At 37.4% G+C, this 16,627-nt stretch overlaps 1 protein-coding gene across 1 annotated transcript; it reads left to right on the plus strand.

The window, feature by feature from the left end:
• The first annotated feature begins 3,865 nt into the window (after window positions 1-3,865).
• Window positions 3,866-10,128, plus strand: LOC121316728 (cytochrome P450 1B1-like). Its single transcript, XM_041251847.1, has 3 exons — window positions 3,866-4,117; window positions 4,437-5,466; window positions 8,081-10,128. Exons 2-3 carry the CDS (start codon window positions 4,445-4,447, stop codon window positions 8,667-8,669), a joined length of 1,611 nt encoding a protein of 536 aa, XP_041107781.1. The 5' UTR covers window positions 3,866-4,117; window positions 4,437-4,444; the 3' UTR covers window positions 8,670-10,128.
• The last annotated feature ends 6,499 nt before the right edge of the window (window positions 10,129-16,627 follow it).

Consider the following 16,627-nt stretch of genomic DNA (forward strand, 5'->3'; position numbering starts at 1 on the left):
GGGTTGTTGAGGATTTGTGGCACACTCTACAACCTGGTTGCGTCGCACAGTGAAGAACTTATCTGAAGCAGCAGAAAGGAGCAGCAACTGGCTGTGGTTGAGACAGAAAGATTCTGGCTGGAGATCTCAAGCACAATAGAAAGAAAGCAACGCTGATGTACGGGTGTCACAAGAGTGGCTGAGTGGTGATGTCAGACCTGGAACAATAGCACACAGGACAGGAGTTTGGTGAAACTGAGCGCTGCACTCAGCATTTAATAAATGAACATACAGTACAGAAAATAAAAGGTTGAACAAAAACAGCACACGGCACTTGAGACCAAAATAAATAAACAAACAAAACAAATTAACACTAAATGAAATACATTAACAAACAACGGACGAATAGACAAACACAGTGAGTTAAATCAATTTACTTTTACTTCTCTTTTGTTTTCTCCTCTCCCCACCTGTTCTCCACTCACCGAACACACAACCCCGTGTGAGTAAAACATGCATACTTTTATGCAGCTGTACAGAGACTTGAATGCTAATCAATCATTCAGTTGGAGTCTTGGTACAACTGCACATGAATTAATGTTGTGCAATTTCCCATTCTCACATATTACATTTTACCTGCATGTGAAGGGAAGTGAAGCAATCCTCGTGCCTAAATACAAATATACATTTTAAATCACTCATGCTCGTAACCCTTATTATATCTTGTGTATCAACTACAGTACACTTACACACTACCCGCAACATACAACACAAATAAATAGCCCAGGGGCGGGGCACTTAGCCACAATGGGTAAGTAAGCTGGGCTGAGTTGAGTGGGGGACAGATGGAGGTGATGATGGGATGCCAGAATCACTGACGAGCCCTCTTGAGGTGTCTTGGGCTAGTCGATGAAACACAAAGAACGGAAGGTGCCCACTTGAAGACTCCAGGGATGTACCCTACTTAGCTCAATCCAGACGGTTGTCATGCTGATGCGCTGGGGAGACCGTATTGTGGTTGATCCCTGGAGCCAGCATTGCAGCCGTCGTGTGTGCTGATTCACTGGGGAGGCACAATAAGCTGATCCCTGGAGCCAGCATTACACTTCAGCCATCAACAAGAGGCAGAAGGATAACAACATCATCAGATGGAAACATGGATGGAAATGCAGATGGATCACACTAGTTTACTTGAAAGCTACATCTTAGCTGGTACTTATCTTGGTGAGTGCCAAGTTCAAATCATCATGAAGTTTTAACAATTTAACTTTAACTAGTTTTAACTACTCTCATGTAATGGAAGTCATAATCTCTCTTGGTTTACATGCTATTACGCGCTGGAAGGAGGGCTTACAATAGCACGTAAATCAAGTGAGCCAGTGTCAGTTCCAAAAATCGTTGTTATAAATGGATTTAGAATGGTTTAAGAAATGTTTTTGATTCACCGAAGGCGTGTTTTGTTTTTCAGACAAGTGTGTGATGTAATTTCTTAACAAAAATCGATTGTTTTCCACAATCCGAAAGTGTTCTTGGAGTAAAGGAGGACCATTTTCACAGTCAGAGTTAGTACTACTACTAATCTTTTCTAAACAGGAAGTAAACATGGATGTGTCGTGGTGTTGGTGGAAGACAACGCAAAACCAACTGACAGAATCTTTGGTGAGAAAGAGCAGGCAACTACATCTCCTTCCCCCAATGCCAGCAAAAAACAAAACAAGATTTTTTTTTTAATGTTTGATTTTTATTTTTTTTTATTTTTGTTGCCTCATCAAAACTCAACATCCAGCTCCTCTTCACATAAAATAATATGTGCAAGTATTGTTTAAAATTATTTCAATATGTTTTAATACATAAATATTTCAAAATGTTCCTTCTTGTGTGTAGAGATTAGTTGATAATCTGATTATTAAAATGGAGGCACTTTTCTTTTACCTTGATATATTTACCTTTTTTTTTGGTTTATTTATTTATTTATTTTAGGTGAGGTAGTTTTCTGTTAATATGTTTCCAGCAAGTAAACACAATATTGCGCCCAACAGATACTGCACCGTATACTAATGTCCTAATGTTTCATACACAACTGCATTTCTGATTTCTGTTTTAATATCAGGACATTTTTTGTTTGTCTTAAAAAAACATTCACTCTGCTATAACATCCCCCTTAAATTATGTAATTGGACTGCCTTGGTTTTTCTTCCTTTGAATTTAAATTTCAATTTTTATCATGAACACGTCCCCTTAATGTAGTGGAGAATAAAATGGGGAACAGGGTGCTGGGGCTGGGGATGTAAATATGGCTGAGGTTTTCATCAGGAGCAGTTTGCTGCACAGTCAATGTTGGTTCTATGGGAAGAAAAAAAGAAAACAAAGTTTATATTTTGTCTGCAGAGTGTGCACAACCCAGGTGGACAGAATGCGTTCTTCAGTGGTGGTCAGTGGAGAGCAGGGCTGGGTTCCACCCCCTGTACCCTGGTACCCTTGCCTCAGTGTTTCATATTGTTACCTTCTCTTATAGGTCGTAGTACCTCTTTTGTACCTCTCATCGTTCTCTGATGGGGGTTGACCCGAGTGCATTTAGTTTTTTGTGTAATTTGGTACCACACTTTGTTTCTAACAAACATTTTCTTTTGTGATCAAATAAATCTGGCTTATTTTTTAAGAACCTCCTCCACCAGAAGTTCTTGGCTCTCGTTGGGATTTTTTTCTTCTTTTTCCTCCATGTGAGGTACTGGGGTTGGCTTTTCACAGGTATGAGAAAGACCCCTCACCCCTCTGATTGTAGAGCAAGCTGCACAGCCTTCCCAGCTGCTATATATAAAAATAAAGATTCAATTTTTGGGGGAATAAAAACAAATAGTTGCTTTATGTGAAAATGGATTCTATTCAATAAAAGCAATGTGTTGTTATTTATTTAATTATTCTTCACAGAATGGTACATCTGACCCTGGCCATGGGGTCAATTGTAACATTGTAAACAGGATAACTGGGGTTTGGAATGGTCTGGTCAAACTAGCTCAAATCGTCTGTGGGTAACGGAGAGCAAGGTAAACAATTGTACATCTATAAAATGCAGTGTGTGTGTGTGTGTGTGTGTGTATATATATTTAAAAGAACATAAAGGTTTCAGAGGCGAGAAGGCTGTTCAACATATGCAAGCACCTATAATGATCTGCTTATTGCTTTATTGAGCTATTCACATATAAAACAATAACAGAAAGACATGTAAGGTGGCTGGATAAAATAATAATAATAATAATAATAATAATAATAATAATAATAATAATAATAATAATAATAATAATAATAATAATAATAACAAAAAAACATAATCTTGAAAAAAGGACACCAAACACTTTTTGTTTAGATTAGGCTGGCATGGAGGTGGTCAATGGGAACAGTTTCCCCATTCGGAATCACTCCCCATTCGGAAAACATTTTTAAATGAATCCCGATTCACATTATGCTCATCCGCGGGTGTTTGGCATTGGAGGAGGAAGAGGAAGATGGGCCCCACTGCAGGGCCTTATTATTATTTCCTTGCTTGTTTGTTTTAGGTGGTGTCAGGTATTGTTTTGCAGAGATTCAACGAGTATTCAAGCCCCAAACACCGACACACAGCGCTGACGGCGCGCAGAGACTATTAAATACAACAACGGAGGGTTTACTGAGAGGAGAGAGAGAGGGAGAGAGAGAGAGAGAGAGAGAGAGAGAGAGAGAGAGAGAGAGAGAGAGAGAGAGAGATCTCAGCAACAACAACAAAAAAAACATTCAAGTAATACAGCAAAACCACATGGTTATGATTGTGACTGACGAAGTAGGATCCTATTTGTCAATGAACTGTTCACCACACTACACTACCTGGGATTCCATGGCAAAGGTATAAATACAGAGGTGCGCACGGATTGGAGCGCGCACAGAGCTTGGCTGGGAAATTAACATTTGAGTTGCACTGAAAACACCGCATCCACAGCTCGGTTGTCAACTTACTTTCTGATCAAAGCAGCTGAGTGCAGTTTACATGGCGTGTCTCTTCTATCAATTCCTGCGTTAAAAGAGCGGGCTGCCTTCCAGTTTACAAGAGCAGAGACAGCACTGCTATGTTATTTGATTGAGAGGCTCGGCGCATTTAAACTAACAGGTGCTCTTTTGCTGCTTTTCTTATATCATTTTGTAGATCCCCTGTAAGCTAATTCCAAGTTTACATGCTAAACGGTTTATAATTTTAATATAAACTATAAACCAGTTTCTTTCTGCGATCCAGGTTTGTCATTTATTACGCGATTAAAACCTGGTTTAATAATATTATTAGCTTACTATGTTTGCTTTGAAGTCTATTAAAAGTTATTAAAACTTATAAATGAACTTGGTCAGTTTAGATTTTTTACTTTGTAGTCTCAAAAACAGCCAATACATTATACATGGTTAATTTATCGATGTTTTTGTGTCGTTCTCTACAGGTCCTAAAATGAAAATGATCAGGATTTTGGAGGAGATTTCCAGACCTTCCCCACAGAGCGTTTTGCTGATTTCTTTGACTGTATTAGCAGTCGTGCATTTGTGGAGGTGGTTTCAGCAATTGGTTAGGAACACAAAGAAGGGTCCGGCTCCACCTGGACCTTTCCCGTGGCCAGTAATCGGAAACGCCGCCCAGATTGGCAGCACCCCGCATCTATCATTCACCAGGATGGCACAACAATACGGAGACGTCTTCCAAATCAAACTGGGCAGTCGCAACGTAGTGGTCCTCAATGGAGAGGATACCATTAAGCAAGCGCTCATAAAGAAAGGGACGGACTTCGCTGGCAGACCCGATTTCATCTCCTTCAAACTGGTCTCCGGTGGAAAGAGCATGGCATTCGGGAGTTATAGCAACTTGTGGAAGGCGCACAGAAGGATCGCCCAGTCCACAGTCAGAGCGTTCTCTACCAGCAACCCGCAAACCAAAAAAACATTCGAGCAGCACGTTATAAGCGAGGTCAGGGAACTGGTCAACGTTTTTCTGAAGAAAACGAAGCAGGAGAAGTATTTCCGACCGAGTCAGGTCCTGACTGTGGCTACCGCTAATATAATAAGCGCGCTGTGTTTTGGGAAGAGATACAGCTACGAGGACGCAGAGTTTAAGTCGTTGGTTGGCAGGAACAACCAGTTCACTGAAACAGTAGGGGCTGGGAGCCTTGTGGACGTCATGCCGTGGTTGCAGAGTTTTCCAAACCCAATTAAGACTATGTTTGGCAACTTTAAGAATCTCAACTTAGAGTTTTTTGCATTCATCGAAGATAAAGTGACTCAGCACCGTGCTACCATTAAACCGGGGATCATTAGGGATATGACTGATGCTTTCATCCTGGCTCTCGACCAAGACAAGCGTGGAACCAACGAGGTTCTGTTGGGAAAAGATCACGTGCCTCCCACTGTCTGTGATATCTTTGGGGCGAGCCTGGACACCCTCTCTACCGCACTGCAGTGGATAGTCCTGCTTCTCATCCGGTAATTTTTTACATTTTGTTTGTTAACTTCGATCAGTAAAGTAACATCTATTAGCAAGTCTATTATATATATATATATATATATATATATATATATATATATATATATATATATATATATATATATATATATATATATCGCGCATTTCATAGTGGACCACCATCACAAAGCGTTTTACAGGATGCAGTAACAACAAGAAAAACCATAATACTTTAAATTCAAAGAAATGCAAAATTCATTATACACAGTAAAAATAAAATAAAAAAAAGCGTAATACATTAAATACAGTGGAAAGTGCAGAATACATGATAGTAACATAATACACGAAATAGTCGCAGCAACACAGCAGCTAATAGCAGATATGAGGCTTAAAGAGCATGGAAAGCAAGAGAGAACAGGTGGGGCAAGAGAGAACAGGTGTTCTATAAATATTATTAATGTTAGTAGTGGTATTTGTATGCTTTTGCGTCAAGCTAGCAGTTAAACTTTATGTCTGCAAGATCTTTTTGTATAGTAGTCGTAGTAGTATTCTATGACATTATGTTCTGCAAATATATCCACGGGACAATAAGATTATTCAGTTAAAACTACACTGAGGCATATATATATATATATATATATATATATATATATATATATATATATATATATATATATATATATATATATATATATATTACTATTTAAGATATAGCATCATTGTTACATAGACTACCTTATCCGAAATTATATGTCTTACTTTATTTCTTGTTTCCAAAAAGGACACTATTCTGCTGCCAGTGCCCGTATTCTGTAATTGTGCCTTGCCTTGATTAGGAATCAGGTGTGCTGCTGGTCATGGCATCTTTCCAATACTTGCTCCACTCAACATACCGCCATTAACACTCTTGCGGTTGTAATATTATCTGTTAAATTTTTTTTTTTTAATTTGTTGCTGCAGTTGTTATATATTGTATTGGTAGCTTCATAGCATAATAAAACTACAAATCCCAATGACTAAGATTCCTGTAGTCAGAACCCTAGTGTGGGAACGGGGCTTAACCATACGAGGACATACGGTATTTGCTGCATCTTGTCAAAAGCATTAGATTTTCATATACTTGTGATCGTCTAGTTCTACTGCAAAATGTAACATCAATGCACTATAGTTCACATGTACAGGTTAGCAGGAATTATGGAGAGGTAGCATTCTAGTAGTAGCAGTGTTTTCCCAAAGCTCGTGCACCATGACACAATTTAATAACAGGGGGCTACAAGCTGCCTGTATATAAATTACTCATTTAGACCGGATAAACACGAGAATGCATTATAAGTTTTCATGCAGCAGTGTCCGTTATGCAAAGAAACACGCGTGCGCTACAACCTGCATGTCAGATTGCCTTAAGAAAAAGCCTTTGTTGCCAAATCGTGCATTGCAAAGGGGGCAGCGCAGCTTTGAATACCAGTGCATACGCGTGAGAGGTTCCTTTTGTTCATCAACCTGATTGAATATAATTACTGGTGTGTGTCATTGCAAGCCATACAAGGAAAAGTTTTATGTAGTGAAAAGCTGTCATGTCCTACACTGCAGAAGTCAAACTAGTTTCCCTTTATAAAACTAGCAGCAAGCAAGTCTCCTGTTGCGTTCCGTTCAAGACAATACTTCTACTGCGACTATTACTATTAATAATAATAGGTCTACGAGGCTGTATTGTACGATACAGTTCTTTATATGCTAAGATTACCGTTTTAATAATGCAGTACATGACTATCTAAAGGACTGCAAAGCAGCACAGTTACCAGCAGGGGGCACAAACCAAACAAACACGAGTGAGATTAAGGACAGAACAGCCTCAGATTTTGTGATTACAAACCAAATTGGGATGTAAAATACGGTATGTACACAGCGTGGTAACCAGAGCTGCCATTCTACCGAGGTGAGACTTAGGTTTCAATCTATAGCTGCAGTATTTATATGACTGCTTGGTATTTAATACTCAACCTCCAAATTTATGTTAACAATGATGAACAAAATAAATAAATAAACAGGAAACGACCCCAGTGCCCATGAATGTACAGTAGTATCTACAAGTTGAAACAATGAAATAAGTAAATAATGAAATAAGACATATACTAACTTACAATAATCTTTAACCATTGCCATCTGTACACCATACCCTCTCAAAAGATAATATCCTCTATCCTCAAACATAGATAGTTAATCACTTCCCACCAAAACAGGCTAATAGAAAGTGGGAATATATATATATATATATATATATATTATATATATATATATATATATATATATATATATATATTATATATATATAAATGTATTTATAAATGACTAAATTAAAAAATTTACACTAAAAAAAAATGATTTTTTTTAAAGTTAGTAGCACACATTTCAAACCCCCAAAAACTTTTTTTTTTTACCTCTTGACACATTGCCCTGTTCTCAAGCATACTCCATAAAGGAGTTAATTTTGATTTATATTACTTAATTTTGCCTTCTTCATCTCGACAAAAAATAATTCAGGATGGAAAGGGTTAAATCGGGGTTCTATCTATGTGGACTATGTTGCCAGTTTAACTGTTTAACTCTCTTTGTTTCTCTTTTTCCATTCGTCAGGTTTCCTGAGATGCAGACCAGGCTTCAGCAAGAGGTAGACAATGTTGTTGATAGAACTCGCCTGCCGTCTGTTGAAGACCAGCCCAGTTTGCCCTATGTCATGGCATTTATCTACGAAGCCATGCGCTTCTCCAGTTTCATGCCAGGCACTATTCCCCATTCCACTACTACTGACACCTCAGTAAATGGCTACTACATTCCCAAAAACACGGTTATCTTTGTAAACCAGTGGTCAGTCAACCACGATGCGCAGAAGTGGGTGAATCCAGGAGTCTTTGATCCAACAAGGTTTGTGTCTGAGGCTGGGGATCTCAACAAGGACCTTACCAACAGTGTTTTAATCTTCTCCGTTGGAAAGAGGAGATGCATTGGGGAACAGCTCTCCAAAATGCAGCTTTTTCTTTATACTGCTATACTGGCACATCAGTGTAACTTTATTGCAAATCCGGATGAACCAAGCACACTGGACTCCTTTTACGGTCTGACACTGAAACCGGCTCCATTCTCCATTGCTGTAACGCACAGGGGCAGCATGGAGGTGATGGACTGTTATGTCAAGGACCTGCAGAAAGCTGACAATAGCATGTAAATGAATATAATGGAACTGATTTTACAACAAATGAAGGTAAAGAAGAATACAGAAGTTGGTTTGCCGGGTGGCCCCTTTTGCCACCAAGTGTCTCTTAGATGGATGATCAGTGAAGAATAGCATTATCTTGCCTTATTGCATTACAGGACTTGAATGATGTACACAACCTTTTAACATGATTAAACTGGTGTTCACTAAGTAATCATAACAAAATGTGTTTATTTTCAGTTGGCATAGACAAACTTGAGTATGATTATACTAACTGTTGGCACCAGTGCTATTTAAACTATCTGCTTTTTTCTTCTGCATACTTTTCTAAATGACTAAAATGTTCACACACATCTTAAACACATTTTGCCTTATAAGAATAAGTTACTTTTATTGCTGTAGTTAATAAAAGTCAATTTCTATCAAATCTGTTTCATTTATGTTTTTTTTTTTTTTTAACGAAAAGCAAATGCTGTAATTTTACAGATGTCAATGTTTTCTGCTATTAAATGTACCGTACATAGCTATTTTTGCGCTTTGAAACAATTTACATACAGCCTCATCTGTTCTTAACCAAATACGCTGGCCTTTCTGTGAGCTGCAGGTCAAAACAATGAGACCTAATTCACAAGTCTTCAGTATTTTTCACTCAGGTCACAAGTCTCAACCCAGTGGACATTAGCATACAATGTAAAACAACCACATAACTCAGAATAAGTGGCAGTCCCTGCTTAAGAGAGACACAGGACTGAATAACAGATGATTTTAGACCACAGGTGGCCAAAGTTGGCACTTCCAGTCCTGGCTGTATTTCCAAACCTGTAAATTGAACCAATTAAACCTGCACCCAGACCCCAAAGTATTTAATTATGTAATTTCCAACTGTTTTTAATGAGCCTACATAGGAAGTACTGCTACATACCCTAAATAGGACTGGGTCCCATCCCTAACCTATAATTCCAGTTCAGATCTTTATTCCAACCATGTAGTAAATCGATTGTTTAGACTGGCTAAGGGTCAACCAATTAATTTAGGATTTGACTGGAGTTCTGGACTGGAATACAATCGTTGCCAGAGTTTGGCACCACTGTTGTATAGTATATCCAGTGCTTAGCTGGTGCTGAGAGCTGTGATATTTGCAAAATGGAATTCAACAACAGCGATACAGGCTGTAAAATATAATTAAAATCTATAAATATGCCAGTATTAGATATAGAGCACAGACACACCTTGCATGTAGTTTTTCTTACATCCTAAAAAGGATGCTATGATATTTCTCTCATTCTCAATACCAAAAAAAACAAACAAACAAACAAACAAAAAAACATTAATCTCAGGAGTTTAAAAACTGCAAAACAATCCTGCATTTAGTCTGTGTAGCTACTGTAAAAAAAAATAGTAATCGTGTTTCCAGTTTAGATCTATACTAGATCAACTTCTACTGCTTATCTTTTATATTGTGTGATATTTGCCATAGAAATAAGAAGTTATACAGTTTTTTTTATTGTTTGTAGAATTTTTGGTTTTATTGAAAACTGTATTTCTGTCTATTCATATAAGCTTATACATATGTAGATGCTGTTGTATTTTTGTATTCTTGATCTTACATTTGTTTAAAATTTCATTATATATATATATATATATATATATATATATATATATATATATATATATAAAATAACACAAAACAGTAACATACATATTGTATTTATACTGCTAATTAAACTTACATCTTACTAATTTGTAATGGTTTTTTTTAATAAATTAAATGGCAATAAAATATTGTGATCATTTTTTCTTATAGTATTGTATAGACATTTACTGTATATTTAAATGTGCATGATATAAATAATTAATTGGAGATTAAAAACGATACTGCTGTAGCTAAAAAAAATGCAATGCTATCCACAGCATACCAGTTGCATACCATTCATTCAGACAGCTAGACAGAGGAACTTTTTGTTTGATCTTTTACAATAAGTTACAAGTGTGTAAAAAACAACAGTACTAAAAGGAAGTATCATGTTTGTCTAAAATACTTCCTGAACAAAAAGTTATGAATGATCTAGCTCCACAATATAAATGTAATGTAGAGTGAACTTACTTGACCTCCAATCGTCTGTTAACTTTAAATTACTTCTATTTTTTTATATCAATATGTCCGATGCTAACTCCATCACTTTTGAACTCGATAATTATACACCTGTAGTAGTTCAGTTACTTATCTACCGTTTGGTTAAGTTCCCTGCAAGATTGGCCCTGTCACCTTCTCTTGGAAATGTCATGAGTGGCATTTGTTACTAGCAGCACATGCCATTATATACAGATCTGGCCAAAAGTTTGCATCACCTAGAATTTCAGGATTGAGACATAACAAAACATTTCAAATAAACAACATGAACATAATTAAGATATTTTATTTAATATCATGTAATCAAAGAAACTACAAAATGATATAGCAAAAGTCTACTGGAAGCCATAATAATAGTACAGTATTTCAAGTCACATGTTTGTCAGTTTTTCATTAAGTATATGAAAAACTAGACAGAAAGAGAAATATAATTCAGTGCAATAACGTAACATTATTCAGGTTTCATTCGACTTTGAAACAAAATCTGTTAATTATGTAGGATGATGCAAAACTTTTGGCCATAGCTTTATGTATTATGTCGTTGAACCTGAGCATAATTAGTTTGAAACTGGAATGCTGTTTAAACAGCATACACTGCTGATACTTGCCTGAAATATAGGGCAACATTCAGGCAAACTGTTCAAGAATGTTTTTTAAGTTACGCAGCACATCAAATACCAGTACATGGATATGTGTGGAGACATTGTATATAAACCACATTTAACACACAATTATATAAACCATAACTAACTGAGAAAATATTACTTAAGGTTGTGGTGTTTAAAGTAATGTTTTGAATACTATCTGAGCACAGCATGTGAAGTGTGACGACCAAGGCAATGTTACTGCTTCACTAATCTACCCTATTAGATGAGAGTAAGGGCAAGGAGACTAATATTATTGGCAGAACAAACACACAAACACAAACACACACACACACACGTCACGGGTGACAAAGGTGTATGTGATTTATTGAATTATATTGTTGTGATTTTTTAGAATGTTTTATTTATTTTTCTCACGATGTTGGAATGATGTATTTAATTTAAGCACATTATTGATGCATTGATTTGTTTTGCTTTTACGTTTTCGTACATGCGCTGTGTTAGCTGTTCCTATGGCAACTCCACCGGGGTCTACCGCTTGAAATCACTGTTTGGATCACAGGTGTGGACAATAATTTAATCAACTGTGCACTATAAAATAAGAGAGACTGTAGAACGGGAAGAGGAGAAAGCCTGCCAAGTGTCAGTACAAGTTTAAATGTGTGACATCAGATGTGGTTGGCTGAAATAACAGTACAGAATGTGCATCTTTAAAATTGGCACAAAGAATTGAGTGCTGACAAGTTTTAAAAAAAAAGTTAACACCAGCTTTTTACTTACTCTAAGGCTGCAGTGATGCCTGTGTGTGTGTATATATAAGTCAGTGAAGCAGCTTTGCTTTAAACCAAATATTGTGCTTGTTAAGACAGGTTTACTTAGTTTTTATTAGGATGTCATTTGACACATATCTAATCTTTTGCGCTTTAATCTACTAGTGAAAGAGGTTCTTTTCAACTCACTTCCTAATTATGTTTCTACCTGTACATCTGCACTTCACTGGATTATGAGAGTTAAAAAAACAAAGTTGTTTTAGGTCTGTTGCCTTGCAAATGTCATTAAATAAATAAATTATATAAATAAATGTACAACAGACAGGTAATTGGGACTTTAGCACTTATATCTTTTGTGTTGTCTGCACGGACAAGCACACTCCTCCCTCGAACCTTCTGCAAGAAATGCTGCAAGGCTAGCTAAACTGCCTGCAGATCCAAAACATTTATGTGGAAACCATGCCAATGGGGGTTCCACACCCCTTGCACCCTCCTGCCATTCCACACAGTGCCCCAGCCCAGGCTGGACACATCAGTGGTGACGACCTCCATTCTGGTGAAACTGCCCAGCTCTACGCAGAGGTGCAGATGAGCAGGCTATTTCCACCAAGATCATGCCTTTAGACCGTGGTGAGTCTGTCAATAGGTGGTCAATGTGACTGCTACACTCCGGAATACTATTAAAGTTGCCCAGTCGTGCAGCGAACTCACTGGCTGAACAGGCACACTTAAGGATCACTTCTGAGAACCGACACTGCTTGTTGGGACAGATAGCGTTCTTGGACAGGATTGCTAAATTAGGTGCCTACACCAACACAACAATAGAAGCCTCCATTGGCAGAAACTAGGCCAAATGTTCATGCAGCACCCCTGTGAGCACATTTTTTTAGTGAGTGACGCATAGCGCTTTGTAGAATGCGCGTGGAGAGATTTGCACAAAACTCGCAGAAACTACTATTCACCAGTGCCTCCTTTGCATGCTCTGGTCCCAGGCAAGAAGAGCATCTGCTGTTCTTGTCCTCCACAGGCAAACCCAGGCATGATGCAAATAGCAAGCAATGTACAGGAAGAATGTACAGGTGCTGCCTCAGCTGCTAAAGACACTAATAGTGCTGTTCAGACCCAACAAGACATGCTTGGTACCAGACTAGGTGAAGTAAACCCTAGTCTGTAGCGGGTCAGAAACGAACGGTATCAGTATGGTACATAAGAATAAAAGAACATAAGAAAGTTTACAAAAGGAGAGGAGGCCATTAATAGCTTATTGATCCCAGAATCTCATTAAACAACTTCTCGAAGGTTGCCAGGGTGTCAGCTTCAACAACATTACTGAGAGATGTTGGTTCCAGACTCCCACAATTCTCTGTGTAAAAACGATTCTCCTATTTCCTGTTCTGAATGCCCCTTTATCTCCATTTGTGACCCCTGGTTCTTATTTCTTTTTTCAGGTAGCAAGTGTCCCATTGTAAATACCTTTTAAATTTTGAATGCTTGAATAAGATCGCTGTGTAGTCTTCTTTGTTCAAAACTGACTAAATTCAGTTCTTTTAGCCTGTCTGCATATGACATGCCTTTAAAACCCAGAACAATTCTGGTCGCTCTTCTTTGCACTCTTTCTAGACGATACCATGTTGAGAACGGAGCGGATCGTAACCTTGGTACCGGTACGGTACAGGGCTACTGGATTCGAAGTTACCACGGTTAGCGATGTACAGGGATGCCCACCTGTGCAAACCTACTGGCATAACTACTCAGTCAGCACCCACACAAGACCAAGGTTAGCCTGCTTGTTAATAAACTAACAGCACTCGTAATGGTAAAACGAAAGCTGTCACCAAAATGGTATCAAGATGCTGTGGGAGATTCCTGAAGCAGCTTCTTGGTCCTGCGCAAAGCTGCTGTAGCCCTGCAGTTGCTCTCACTACACGTGTGTCATAGCATGCAGTGCAGACAAGCCTGTGCGTAGTCTCTGTGAAAACAGAAAAATATAATGAGAAAAGGAAATATTTATCACATACAGTAATATAATTACTTAAATTATACAAACTGTCTTGCAATTTTGGCCGTAGCCAAAACAAGAAAAAAGTAACTCCAGCCGGAGCTATTGCACCCTGGGGGAAAAATCACAAAGTGAGCCGACTTACATTGCTTGATTCCTCAGGAAGGAGCGACTAAGGCCGCTGTGAGACGTGACAAACAACAGGCTGTAGTGTACAATATACGCGTAATTGATTTCTAACAAAAAATTATTACAGAGTAATTAAATTGTTGCATTTTACATAAAACACAATAATTAGTAAAAATTATACATACACTTGTATAATTGTCTATTCAGCCAGTGCGTATACACATTACATAAGCAACAAGTACTTATCCGATAAGCTCCTCCTGTCAGGTCAGTTCTTGAAAGGAAAAATGGCGATGAGATCTGTGCAGGCAGTTCCTTTATGTCCTCAGGGGCGGGCCCGTCTGAGCAGCTTTGGTATAGAATATTCAAATATCGGGTCTTAGAGGTTTAGACCCATGAGATAATGGCTACACTTCGTACTTGAAAGAGACCTTAGTACCTTGGCCCTGGTACTAATAATTCTACCCATAATGCACAATAACATGCCCCGCAGAGGTGCAAAGTGGGTAGCATTTCCAAGTGGCACAGGAACAAAAGAGAAGTGGTTAAGATAATCATTCTGTGTGCACTGCTTTATCTTACACTCCCAGAACATCCTGTGCACTATCAACAAGGAGCTCACAACCAACCAGCCAGCTGCAAGTGCGTGACAAAAGCAGATAATAAAAAAAACAAATTGCTAAGAGGTAAAACAAAAAGAAAAAAAAATATCTAGACCTGTTTAAAAGTGTCAATATAAAAACAAAATAGAAAGCCATAAACTATAATGAAATAAAGATGGTGCTATTACAGGAGGAATAATTCATGTTTTAACCATGTTTGAAAAAAAAATAAAAAAATACAGAGATAATGTTTAACCTGCTTAAAACACACTGAGAGCAAAATGTATTAGGGTTGTGCAGGACTGTCAGATTGGATTATCTCTACTAGCTTGCAAAAGTCTAATTGTTACGTATCCCAATATGGGTCTTATCGAGAGCTGCTAGTATTGCTAGCATGCAACAGGCAACTACTAATGATATTACAGCTAATTACCCATAACTTAAACAAAGAGCTGTGCTTGATTGGAAGTCTTCTACTAAAAACATCTCATCTTTCGATGTGTCTTTCCTGTTCAAATGTAAATGACTACTGTCTGTTTCGATAAAGAGCAGTCCTTTCACATGTGTATTTCTGAACAGACTAGCTGCTATTTCAATTAACAATAATAATAATACTAATAATAATACTACTACTACTACTAATAATAATAATAATAATAATAATAATAATAATTTGTAGCGCCTGCCCACATACCTGTTTTAACCTCAGGTTGTATACACTAGTATAGTTGACTACGCCACCCTTAGTAGATTTTAATTATATAAGGGCAATTTAATATTAAACCCAAATGCATATTAACATATTAATTCAGCTTCCACTGGATTCCTGGCAATACACCTTTTACTGCAACTTATTTTCTTGCACATGAAGAGGTTATAATCAAAGTATGCAGAACCATTTATTGACGCATCATGGTATAGGAAACTTCAAAGTATCAGATAGCTATGTGATGTTTCAAAGTTGCCACACATATTTACCAGAATGTATTCTGAATTACTATAGAGGCATTACACTAAAGGTCTGACTACAGCAAAGTAGCCTCTTCACATATCACTTTTACAATTTAGCTGGGATTCTCATATACACTTGCATTTTGGTAATCCACTTGGTATTCATTTACTGTCAGCCTTAAAAACACCTAAAAAAGACAAATACTAAAAAGTATAGCTTGGTATAGAGAATATATTACATTAATAAAAATAAAAAATAAAAAAAACACTTTTAAACACTTTTTTCATGTTGTATTTGCTGGCAAGACATTTAAAATGAACTCTAGATTTTAAAGTGCAGTAGCTTTTATAAAGCAAGCTCAAGGGCATTTTATTTAATACATAAAAATATATATTTGTCACAAAGCTTTTAATTAAAAACAGACAATGTTGGAGCGGTTTGTTTTCTTACTTTAACTATGGGGCTGATATTGTATTATTTCATATATATATATATGCATTTACACACAGCATATACACTTCTCTGGTCGCAAGGAATGGCATAAAGGTTCAACACAGACTGTATACTTCATATTTTGAACCTCTGTATATTGCACAATGCTTGTACAGCAGTTTCAGATATCCAATCTAGACATTGGTCAATGGAGGAAAAGATGTTTTAGACAGATGTATACTTGTGAGAAATTTGATATGAATTTGACAATGTATTAGAACGTTGAAGTAGGGGCAGGTGAAAGCAACCTATGATAAACAGGTGTAGTTAAATGAAATGCTTAGAGACCA

The sequence above is a fragment of the Polyodon spathula genome, chromosome 6 (assembly GCF_017654505.1).
Source record: "Polyodon spathula isolate WHYD16114869_AA chromosome 6, ASM1765450v1, whole genome shotgun sequence".
Taxonomy (NCBI): domain Eukaryota; kingdom Metazoa; phylum Chordata; class Actinopteri; order Acipenseriformes; family Polyodontidae; genus Polyodon; species Polyodon spathula.